The 12,357-nt window shown below is 46.1% G+C and overlaps 1 protein-coding gene across 4 annotated transcripts in view; it reads right to left on the bottom strand.

Annotated features, from left to right (window-relative positions):
- The window catches only part of ANKRD6 (ankyrin repeat domain 6), a 40,898-nt gene that overhangs the window by 4,893 nt on the left and 23,648 nt on the right, over positions 1-12,357 (bottom strand). For 2 of the 4 annotated variants that reach the window (XM_054396430.1, XM_054396437.1), the window contains exons 5-13: positions 10,236-10,334; positions 9,091-9,189; positions 6,787-6,885; positions 6,459-6,536; positions 4,998-5,102; positions 4,631-4,768; positions 3,673-3,849; positions 973-1,125; positions 301-414 (exon numbers count right to left, since the gene is read on the bottom strand). In XM_054396430.1, coding sequence (XP_054252405.1) covers positions 301-414; positions 973-1,125; positions 3,673-3,849; positions 4,631-4,768; positions 4,998-5,102; positions 6,459-6,536; positions 6,787-6,885; positions 9,091-9,189; positions 10,236-10,334 — 1,062 coding nt within the window. The remainder of the gene's footprint in view (positions 1-300; positions 415-972; positions 1,126-3,672; positions 3,850-4,630; positions 4,769-4,997; positions 5,103-6,458; positions 6,537-6,786; positions 6,886-9,090; positions 9,190-10,235; positions 10,335-12,357) is intronic. The other 2 variants (XM_054396445.1, XM_054396452.1) reach the window with 2 other exon arrangements.

The raw sequence follows: 12,357 nt of genomic DNA, 5'->3' as shown, positions 1-12,357 counted from the left end.
CGCCAGGCCTACCTGCTGCCAGGCATACCTGCTGCCAGGCCTACCTGCTGCCAGGCCTACCTGCCGCCAGGCCTACCTGCCGCCAAGCCTACCTGCCGCCAGGCCTACCTGCCGCCAAGCCTACCTGCTGCCAGGCCTACCTGCCGCCAGGCCTACCTGCCGCCAGGCCTACCTGCTGCCAGGCATACCTGCTGCCAGGCCTACCTGCTGCCAGGCCTACCTGCCGCCAGGCCTACCTGCCGCCAAGCCTACCTGCCGCCAGGCCTACCTGCCGCCAGGCCTACCTGCTGCCAGGCCTACCTGCCGCTTCTCCCCTTGGCTTTTCTGCAGCTCGGCGTGCTGCTGCAGGCGCTGAAGGCACTCTGCTCTCTCTGCCGACAGCCGCTCTGCCATCAGCTTGTCTAAAACACGGAGCTGTGGAAGAAAAACACCACTTAGCTGAGGTGACCACGTGCAAAACCAAGCTGAACCTAACCTGTGAAGCATGGAAGACAAAGCATACTCTGTCTGTCAGTCTCCATTGCTAGGAATGCTCTCGACTATGACTAGAAAAGGTTCGGTCACAACATTGCCAATGAATAAAAATTACATTAAAAATAAGAAGTACTTCAGAGGATCTTGAATCTGAGTGCAAACAAGTCAGCAAGAGGGATTTCTACAATTATGAACTGAGCAGCTGTAGGACTGCTTTTTATCTTCTAAGTTTCCCTCTTGGGGCCTCAAGCCATTTCGCTCTATTGTCTAAAGAAGCACTTGGAAGCCACTTAACACATTAACTGTGTTTTTCTCAAGACCCCAGTTTGCAACATTAGATCCTTGTGGAATGTCACAGTTCACTAGTCTGGGGTGTTAGATTTCAGGCTGGTTTTTACAACACAAGAAGCAATAAACGAATCATGACAATGAAAATATTCATTAAGCTTCAAATCTCATAGTCCTGTGGGGAAGCACACCTCTGGGTCACAGTCTTACTTGGTGCTGGGTTTTGCTTTCCATCTGGCCCAGCTTAACGTTCATCTTATCTTGTACTGTCCCAAACTCAGCTTTTATCTCTTCCACCGTTGCCTCCAGCTGATTCTCCAGTTTATTTATCAGGGGCTCACAACGACATCCATTTATTGGTGCCTGAAAGGAGGGAGTAAACATTTACTTTCTGTGTCGCACTTTGAACATTATCACGGCCTCCCTGGGCTGGTCTTGGGTTCTTCTGTACCATGTATTGTATCACAGCCTTCTGATAACATCTTACAGTAGCTCAGCAAACAGGCTAGTACTTGGAAAAGAACAAACTAGAAAGGAATCATAGAATCCCTTTGGTTGGAAAAGATCTTTCAAGTCCAACCTTTATCTAACTCTGCAATGTCTGGTGCTAAACCATGTCCCTCAGCACCACATCTCTGCATCTTTTAAACACCTCCAGGGATGGAGATTCAGCCACCTCCCTGGAGAGCCTGTTCCAGTTTTCAGTAACTCCTTCAGTGAAGAAGGCACCATGGTCTCGCTAACTGTAATTCCCTGGATCCTCACTCCATCCCTTCTTGTAGATGGGAGTCACATTTGCCCATCTCCAGTCAACCAGGACCTCCCTGGTTAGCCAAGACTGCTGAAGAATGATGGAAGGTGGTCAGAAAAAAGATGAAGAAGCAGCTGATGAGGATTATCTGTCCTCTGCAGTCCACAGGCAGAAACTGGCTCTTCAGGAGGGTGAGTCAGGAGCCCAAAGCAGCTGCTCTGAACCTGTCTGCAGAGGAGCCTCCCTCTCTCCTCTGGCCCTGCAGTGCTGCTCCACAAATTGGGGGTTACTCCCTTAAGCTGGGGAAGGTGGGTAGTTTGTGGAGCACTTTAGAAAGCCTCAGAAATACAGGTACTTAAAAAATTCTGTTTGATATTCAGGGCCTTGAAGGCATAAAAGCAGACAGTTGAGCAAAAAAAGCAGGGGAAAGGATGGCCATGCATTTCAGGAAATACAGTAAGGGAATCTGGTTCTATTAAACTCATCTTTGGGAATAGATTAGATTTGTATACAAATCCTATCTGCTCTCTGCCTCTTTCTTCCTGCTCTCCAAGTCCTCCTTACTGGCCCATCGTCCTACCATCCAGTCCCAGGGGCAGGGAGATAGTGTTTTTAACATATGAAAGGTCCTCCATCCTTCCCTGAAGCCTGCTGTTAGGATAATCCCATAATGCCCCTGTCTGGAAATTCCTCAAGCATCACACAGTAAGATGTTGGAAAATATGCCCAGTAAAACCTTTGAAGTCTGACTTGAGTGACATTCAGAATCTGCTGAATTTCTTAACTACAGCAAGGGACTAAGCAGAACTGGTGGATGGATGTGAGAGGCTAAGGGAAGAAAGGACTGACCTCCCTGAGGTACAGGAGGGCAGGATTAAGAAAACACCAACTTTTTTTTCATAATTTTTTATAAATATGAAATGGTAAATACTTGCAACGGAAAATGACTAAAATGCCAGTCTATAAACTGGAAAAAAAAATCACAGAATGTTAGGGGTTGGAAAGGACCTCCAGAGATCATGAGTCCAACCCCCCTGCCAGAGCAGGATCACCTAGGGCATCACATCCAGGCAGGTTTTGAAAGTCTCCACAGAAGGAGACTCCACAACCTCTCTGGACAGCATGTTCCAGTGCTCCATCACCCTCACCATAAAGAAGTGTCTCCTCACATTGAGGTGAAGCCTCCTGTGTTCTAGCTTCTACCTGTTACTCCTTGTCCTATCGCTGGGCATCACTGCAAAGAGCCTGGCACCTACATCTTGACACCCACCCCTCAGGTATTTATAGACATTGATCAGATCCCCTCTCAGTCTTCTCTTCTGCAGACTCAACAGCCTCAGTTCTCTCAGTCTTTCTTCATAGGGGAGATGTCCAGTCCCACCATCATCCTCGTAGCTCTCTGTTGGACTCTCTCCAGCAGGTCTCTGTCTCTCTTGAATTGGGGAGCCCAAAACTGGACACATTATTCCAGGTGTGGTCTCACCAGTGCAGAGTAGAGGGCAAGGACACCTGCTGGACACACTTTTTTTAATGCACCCCAGGATGCAGTTTGCCCTCTTGGATACAAGGGCGCATTGCTGTCCCATTGTTAACTTGCTGTCCACTAGGTTGGATTTGAAGATTTCAAAGATGTTTTCCAACCAAAATGATTCTGTGACTCTACAATTCTGGGAAATGCACATGAGCTGGTAACTCCAGGTTCATTCTCAGTTTCTTTACAGCTCCTGCCTCCAGTAACCCCAGAATCCCCACAGACACATTGCAATAAAGAATCAAACCAGAACACATGGAGCCTACTCAGGCTCTTGGCTTGGGTAGTAGCTTCATTGCTCACACACTGCTCTCATTTCTTTTCCTTGGAAATGTTCTTTGTATTTCCTGTCAGAAGTTCCAGTGCCATTCCCAGTCACTGTTCATGCCTCATCTCCAAATAGGAAATATTTTGTAGAGCAGAACTACTTCAGTTTGTCTTCTTTGAGCACACACAAAACCAGCTTATTGCTCAGCACTCTTCAGGCTAAAATGCAGCTGAAGCCCAGACAAGGAAAACAAGTCTACAGCTATGATTTCACAGCCCTGAGAGTGCAGGTAACCATTACTGACTGTGCCCCACCTCCAGACACTGCTCCCTGTGCCTGCCACCACAGTGCAGGGCTCACCTGCATCACCTTTCCATCCTTCCCTCGGTAGAGAGTGTAGAGCTGGTAGGCTCGGACCTCATGGGGAGGAGGTGGAGAGGAGCAGTGGTGTTTACTCCTGTGCTTGGGCAGGTTTTGCTGAGGCCGAGGGAGTGTCTGCTGATCAGCTGGGGAGAGGGGGTCCGAGAGTGCCGACACCTGCATAGAACCATAGAATGTTAGAGGTTGGAAGAGAGATCATCAGGTCCAACCCCCCTGACAGAGCAGGATCACCTAGGGTAGTCTGCACAGGAATGCATCCAGGCAAGTTTTGAAAGCTTCCAGAGAAGGAGACTCCACAACCTCTCTGGGCAGCCTGTTGCAGTGCTCTGTCACCCTCACTGGAAAGAAGTTTCTCATCATGTTGAGGTGAAACCTTCTATGTTCTAATTTGTGTCCATTGTTCCTTCTCTTATTACTGTGCACCACCAGAAAGGGATTGGCCCCCTCCACTTGACACCTGCCCCTCAGGTATTTATATACGTTGTTCAGATCCCCTCTCAGTCTTCTCAAGACTGAACAGCCCCAGGGCTCTCAGTCTCTCTGTATAGGGGAGGTGCTCAAGTCTCCTAATCATCCTCGTGGCTCTTTTGTGTGTGTAAAAGCACACACAACACTTTCTCTGTTCATCGCCCCTGGTAAACTATTCCTGCTGGGAACAGGACAAATCTATTGTGACAATTATGGCAAAAAAAAGATTGAAACACCAATCCAGCTGCAGTGGGTGGCCACAGCCTTGGTGCCTGTCAGCATGATGACCAGATCTCCACACAAAGCTGCTTCATGTGACCCTCAACAGCAGAAATTTCCCTCACTAGCAATCCATTTTGTCTGCCCCATGGACACGGTGGGGCTGCTGCCTGGACATACCAATAGGACACAGGTGCTACTGGCTCAACAACTACCCCTGCTCTGTCTGCTGGTTTAAATCTACTGATACCTTTTCCTTTGGCTTTTTCTTTTTGCTCTTCTTCCCTCTGGGATCTGGTGAGGTTGACTGAGGCTCATCCTTCTGGTCGCTCTTCCTCTGCGGTGGCTGCTCACTGCTCGGCGTGTCGTCAGCAGCTGAGATGCTGCCCTGCTCAAGGCAAAGACAGGGAGCTCAGAGCAGTTGCAGGGGTGGATGGGAAGAAAGTGCCTTTTCTTCACCTTCCCAGCTTTAAGCTGCTCTGCACACATCAGTGGGCAGCAAAGCATGCCTCAGACAGCTGCTGTGGTCATGCACAAGTGATGGCTCCAAAGAGTTCTGATGTGTTTTGTTCACAGACCCTCTCACCACAGGTGCAGCTGGTAATGCCCTGTTGTACCTTGCTCTGTCCCACTTCATCCCGTGGTACCGACTGAGCCCGCCTTTCCTCCTTCAGTCTCTCTCTCTTCTTCCTCAGGCTTCTTCCACGGTTAAAGCGTGAGACCTGAAGGCAGACCACACTGTTACTCAGTGATGTCATGCTCCTTCCTACCTGTGGTAGTTTCAGGCTATGCCTGGAAAATTTTCCACAGATCTTGAACAAAAAGTGGTAGAATGTCAATAAATCACCACTGGATGTAAAAAGGAAAATAATGATAAGTTCTAAACAATCCCCTTGGATAGATAATAAACATAAGGCTAGTAAGGTAAATTAACCCTCTCCCTTTTCAGCTTCCATGCTCTGGGAGACACTAACTTGTGCTTTCTGCTGGCTTTGCTGACCTTGCCTGTGTTCTTTGTTGGGGCTGAGTATCTTAAACAACTCTCTGCTCTTTCTCTTGTCCCTTGTGTACAGAAGGGTAGAGGGAAGGGGGCAGGGAAAGGGAAGCGATTAGCTCCTCTGGTTTTGTCCAGGGGAGTTCTTATGCTGTTTATCAATTGTAAATACCTGTAAATATATGTAAATATTGTATATTTTGTACATAGTAATTGCATTTCATTCTAGATTGTAGTTTTGCTTGTAAATACAGCTTTGTTTGCTTCCAACTGAGCTGGTCTGGCAATTTTATGTTGGGGGGAATTTTCAACCCACCACACTATCACAGAAGCCAAATCATGGAGCAGGCCTTTCTCAACTTTATCTAAAAGGTAATGGATAAAGGAGAGTGCACTGCCAGATGGATGCTGCTGGGACAAGCAATGTCAGTGTGTGTAGCCATGAAAACACACCACCACTGAGCTAAGTCTACCAGGGCACTTTGCTGTTCCCTGGAGGGGTGAGCTCCTCCTCCTGTGTCCTCAGGCTGGTTTCCAATCCAAGCCCAGCCCTTACCACACACAGGTGACAAGGAGGAGCTGGGCAGGGATTGCACCTGATCTTATACCAGAATACAGAATTGTCCCACATGCCTTCTGGCCTGAGGAGTGTTGTAGCATTTCACACCTGGCAGCAGGCTCTGGAAAGGACATTTTGTCTCCATTATCAAATCATCTTCAGTGTGAGCAACCATTCTAGGGATAGGACATGTTTGAGACAGGCAGCAGAGTGACACAACCCAGGAGCTTTCAGGTACAGCACAGCTTTCTAATACCTGGGCCAGGCATTACTGCTTCTGGCTGCCCCAGCCTCAGTGGAACCTCTGACAGCACTTAATGCTGAGGTTTAATCTGCACACCTGCCTGGGCTGTGGGGATGAAAGGCTCCATGTCAACTGACCTGAAGCTAGCACACAATACCAGCAAATGCAGGCACCTTTCACAGCAGAAGGATAAGGACAAGGGGATGTGGCCTCTCAAGGTCAACTGACCTCAGTTCCATGTGCATGTGTGTGTGTGTGCTGGGGAGAGACTTATAACATACCTGTGATGCTTTAGTGAGGAGGAGTGCAACCTCAGGGTTATTGTGCTGTCTGGCAACCTCTAGAGGGGTCTGACCTGCCTGAGAGGAAAACAAAAATAGTATTTCCTTAAAAAAAAAAACCAAAAAAACATAAGCGACTAGAAATGTGGAATTTCTCCAGGTAAGGTTAGTACATGCTCTGTGCACAAGAGTAATGTGACTAACTGCATTCATTTATCCAGATTTAATTCAACTCTAACACCTACACATTTCCTACCAACACTATGAAAAGTGTTGTAGAGAGTCTGCATGAAAGCAAAACACCATAGAAACTCCACATCCTGCTTACATTGTTGACAACAGATGCATCAGCCCCTGCTTCCAGCAACAGCTTAACCACCTTCTTGTGATTTAGAGCAGCAGCTACATGGAGTGCCGTATCCCCTGCCTGCAAGTTAGAAAGCAGAAAACAACTGTGTTACAGAGAGTCCTTGGCTCTCACCCTGCAGAAATCACCCTTTCCTAAAAGATGCTCAGAGGTCAAAAGCCCTACACTTACTGATGCAGCAACTGAGCTTAAATAAGACCTGGTCAACCAAACAGAGTTGGGAGGAAGGGGACAGGAGGGGACAAGGAGCTATTTCAGCCTGGTTTTGAGAAATGCAGCTGGGGTCCTGGTAATCTGGTTTGACTAAACCAAGTGACACATTGCACAGCTTGGAGACAGCCCAGCTCTACTGCCAGCAAACAGACACAACATCTGAGGGCAGAACCGGTTTCCCCACCACAGCCTTCTCTTTTCCCTTCTTCTTTCTTTTTTTTTTCTTTCTTTTTTTTTGTTTTGTTTTGTTTTGTTGTTGCAGGTTCAATTCTTTGGTGTGCAGGTGGTCATGTCTCAGATTACTCAAAAATCTGAGAACTACCAGCAGCGAGATGGCTGATGTTCTCTTAATGAAATTCCTCAAGAAAAACAGGTTTGGGACCAAAGCCAGGGGGCAATCTGGGTCCAGCACTAACACACTGCCCTGCCCTTGTCCTACTGCAGCAAGGTGAAGACAGCTGTGATCAGATTTGGGCACCAGCAACAAAGCCAGCAGCTGCTAAAGGGAGAATGGACACGTGTATACGTTGCTCTCCTGGCCCCTTTGCCTTGTATTTTGCCTACAGAAAATTACATCTCCCTGAGACTAGGGGAAGCTGGGAAAGAGCCTGGAGAATAAATCTTATGAAGAGCGACTGAAGGAGTTGAGGATGGTTAGTTTGGAAAAGAGGAGGCTGAGGGGAGAACTCATTGCTCTCTACAACTACCTGAAAGGACCTTGTGGAGAGGCTGCTGCTGGTCTCTTCTCACAGGGAATTAGTGACAGAACAAGAGGGAATGGCCTCAAGTTACAACTGGGTAGGTTTAGACTGGAGATTAGGAAACATTTTTTCATGGAAAGAGTGGTCAGGCATTGAAATGTGCTGCCCAGGGAGTCACCAACCCTGGATATGTTTAAAGGTGGATTGGATTTGGTGCTTGGGGATATGCTTTAGGGCTAAACTCTGTAGAGTAGGGTTATCCAGTTGGACTTGGTGATTCTGAGGAGCTTTTCCAACCTGAATGTTTCTGTGATTCTGTGAAATCTATTCCTTGTTGCTAACTGGGATGAGGTGTATCCATAAATAAAATCATTATATGTGCAGATCTGGAGCAACTTTGGGTAGTGTTGGGGAATGAAGGCAAGTGGTGCCTCTCTGGGCCAAACTCATGCTAGTTAATATTCAGTAGTTCATTTTGCAAGTTAAAAAATCTAATTTCCAAATAAAATTACATAGTAAATTTAACATGCTGACACCCATTTTGTTTGCTATAATATCTTACATCTAAGAAAGAAGATTAAATGTGCAGATCAGAAAACATCTTGATGATGCTCAACTACACATGGAAAATTTCCCAGGACCATGAGACTATGTGGTTAAGCCCCACACAACCTACTTATTTAGCAGATTTAACACGTTTCAATGTGCTAAATCAACTCCCTCCTATCACCCAACCAGGCTATGCTGTAAGTACAGCAATCAATTACTCCCCTATAAGACAACTATGGATGATTAAGATTAGGTTAGACTGATCATTACTTTGAATTTAAACTATACTTTTTCCCCACTTTCATGTCTTTTTCATTCCCCCTGCAGCAAAATGCAGCAAGGAAAAGTATTCCTGAAGAATTTTGCACTTCTGGAGAACCTGAGCTCTGCATCACAATATCTCTGTAATGGCCATAGGATCATTAAATCCTAGCTACAGAGGAGCAAATGAGCCCCCATCCAAATACTGGATTTCTTGTCCAGTGTGTACTGAACTGCTTAGGACCTAGGAGCATCAACTCTTAACCCTATGCTACTGCCTCTGTCAGAAACCCTCTTTCTACCCCAACACACAATTGCAGAACCTCAGAAACAGGCAATGCTTTACAGAAATGATGCAAATGTGATGGCAAAATAACAAACCAATGAAACGCCATTACTTTGAGGCTGTTCCTAGAAGCTCAGGCACTTGGAGGTACACTGAAACACAGAGTGAAGTGGGATTGCTTGGGCAGGAATCCCTCTTCCCAACAACTAGCCACCTGCATGGGGCACAGAGTCACAACGAGCTTCATGCACTGACCTGGTTCTTTTCATGGACAGAACAGAAAGCACTGAGCAGCACCCTAATGATGGGCAAGTGATTATAACGTGCAGCCACATGCAGACAGGTATCTCCTGCCTGCAAACAGAAACAAAGCTCTGAGCATGTAATCGCAGTAAGAAAGCTTGTGCTTGTCATGGTGTTCAGGGATGAAACCAAACCTTTTAAACCAAAAAAGAGCAGTAAATGCCACACACAGCCACCAAACACTGAGTGATGCTCTCTTCTCTGCAGGACAAAATCTACTCTCATGGGTGGGAAAGTTTAGCAAGAGCTGGGGTCTGGCAAGGTGGGGATACAAATTCTTTGACTCCTGTGGGGTAATACTGCAATTATAAAATGCTGGTTTACTTCACTGCAAAACCTGAATTACATTTTTACATTAAATTCGTTATTCTGAACTGCAAAACCAATGTGATTTGGAAGCTCAACTCAGTGTTGCACATAATGAAGAAAACATGAAGAGTGGAAGGCAGAGCAGTGTTCCCACAAGGGGTGGCACATCTGCAGATTGGACTGGGAGCAGAGCCCCACAGGTTTCCACTCCTATGTGCATCTGTTCCTCCTTGTTATCGAGCATGGACAAAAACATCTCTCTGCCTTTTTCTTATCCCTTTGTCATGCCAGATCCACTATAAAACAAGAGAACTGTCTGAAATTGAAGTCACTTTGAAACTGCCTCATTCGACAGACTGACACACAGTATATATTATGTGTCTCAGTGAGGGCAGGTCTGAAGACTTCAACCACTCTGGCATAAGTGTGGCACTCAGATTTCCATCTTTTTGGGAGAGGAGGCCTTTAACAGAATTGCACTATGGTGTACAGGCCAGGCCATCAGGACCCTGAAAAGCAGCAAAGGACCAGCTGCCTCAGTCTGTGCAAGTGCAAAACCCTCTTTTACACCTTCCATCTTGACTCAGTAGATGGGTACAGGCAGTGCATCACTCAGTCCTATCAGAACCATTCCTATGGATACATTCCTATGATTTGTTGAGGGTTTTTTCAATGGCATTTATAACAAAAACCACAGCTTAAAGCATTTCTGAGCAATGCTGACAATTTAAAGCAATAAGTCCATAACAAAGGCACAGGAAAATGAGCATGTTCTTTTCAAAACTCACATTATTTTTGAGGTCTGCTCGAGATCCCCCAAGTAGCAAAACACGAGTACTCTGGGAATGGCTATTCTGGCAAGCCAGGTGAAGAGGTGTGTTACCTGCCTTGGAGAAATATAGGAAAATATAAAACATTTAGAAATTGGATACAGGCATTAAAAATTAAAACCTCACAGGTCTTCCCACAAGAAGATCCACCCAGGGGTGGGAAATGTTGCTGTTATTATCCCAAAATTATAAGATGAGTGAACCTGGATACTGAAAAAACCTTTTTCATCCTGGATATTATAGACTCATAGAATAGAATAGAATCATAGAATAGTTTGGGTTGGATGGGACCTTAAAGATCATCCTAGTTCCAACACCCCAGCCATAAGCAGGGACACCTCTATTAGACCAGGTTGCTCAAGGCCTTTCAATCTGCCTTGGAACAGTTCTGGGCTTGGAGCCTCCACAACTTTTGTGGGCAGCCTGCTCCAGTGCCTCAACACCCACATGAGGAACTTACTTATATGGGATATAGTAAAGGCAGAAATGGGACAGTCTAATGATATCTGCATTGGTTAAACCTGTTTGAAGGAAGCAAAGACTCTAGAAATTGTCTGGTTCATTGTTGTCAAGCAGCTCATTTAAAGAACTGTAATTGTTGTGTTTTAGGTTTGCCCCCTGCACACACACAAAGAAACATGCTGCCATGGGGCAGCATTTCTGATCTCAAGCAAAGCTGGCCACAGCTGCTGAAGAGTTGGGCAGACAAGGGTCACAATGACTAGTTTCTTTATGGTCATAACAAAAAACAGCTCCAAGCCTGGCTGGGTCTGTAGGTGCTCTCACAGGGCAAGATACAGATTTTAAGCTATCAAGAAGCTTCAGCATTCAAAAATCATGCCATTCTCCAGCCAAGATGAGAAGGAGAAAACACAGCCACCCAAACCCCAGAGAATAACATGCTAAGGTTCCTGAAGGAAGTAAACCTGCCAATTTTATGGACAGAAATCAAAGAAGAGTTTGCTTGTGTACTGTCTGTTTAAGATCATGAAGGATTTCATTGGTCTGACAAGTTCTTCCGGCAGCATCTGGCTTTCGTTGGCTTGTAAGTCTTTGGAGGATTTCAGTTTGTGGGAGCTAGAAATTAAATCACCTCAGGTGAAAAAGGTTTCCCATGCTCACTAGGCTGCCTGTTCACCTTGATTATAGCCTTTAATTAATCCCTCATGCTCTCAAGACAAAGATCAAAGCTGCAGGGTTTGAACTACAAAAAGACAACTCTTAGATCTGGTCTTAGGTCTTTGATTCCAAGTTACAGACTTGTCGTCTCTAAGCTGTGGCAGACATGAACATTTTCTTTCTCATCTAAACTGCATTTAAGTGTTAATTTTTTCCCTCATGGGTTTCTCTCTGAAAAGCCTCTGCAATGTCTTTATCATTTGCTGTTTGCAAGGTTGACTCTGGTGGGAAGGCTGAGAGATCCTGTGCAGCAGGTGCTGGGCGAGGTCTTCAGTGCTGGGAGGTATCATGGTGCTGGTGCTTGGGGTCAGGGCTGACAGAGCAAGTTCATCTGGATCATCTTCCATGGGTAACCAATCTCTCACCAGCTTCTGAGTTGTACTGATTTGGGAGGTCTTCACTGGTCTACTGAATCTTTACTGAAATGTACAGATTGAGGGAGGATCTAAAGAGAAGGCTAAAACTGATCTCACAGGATGATCTATCACAGCAAAGGAGTTTTTATTAAGACAGCTTGCCTCAAAATAAACTGCTTCTCCAGGGTGATTGCTGCACAGGAGGAATACAGCTGCTCATGTGGTTTACCCATGTGTTGTCCCATTCCTTAGGTGCTGACTTGTCTTTAAAATTTCAGACACCCTTTCTGGCCTCTGCAGCTCACTTAATACAGAAGCTGTCTTCAATTGCATTGCTCTCTTATATGCTGTGTTCGAGCTGCTGTGCTGTGAGAGGTGCATCTGTACAAGCATCCCCCAAGCAGTCCCAGCAGATATTAAGCAGGAGCTACAAAAAATACAGAGTTAAATTGCTCCCATCTTCTGCTGCTTAGCAGGGCTTGGTAAATCTAGCAGTCTGTGTCTGGCCCATCCAGCCTGCAGAGTATTCCTGCACATGGCACTCA

This window comes from Indicator indicator, chromosome 2, assembly GCF_027791375.1.
Source record: "Indicator indicator isolate 239-I01 chromosome 2, UM_Iind_1.1, whole genome shotgun sequence".
Taxonomy (NCBI): domain Eukaryota; kingdom Metazoa; phylum Chordata; class Aves; order Piciformes; family Indicatoridae; genus Indicator; species Indicator indicator.
The sequence above is the reverse complement of the archived record's forward strand: the minus strand, read 5'-3'. Positions and strand labels throughout refer to the sequence as shown.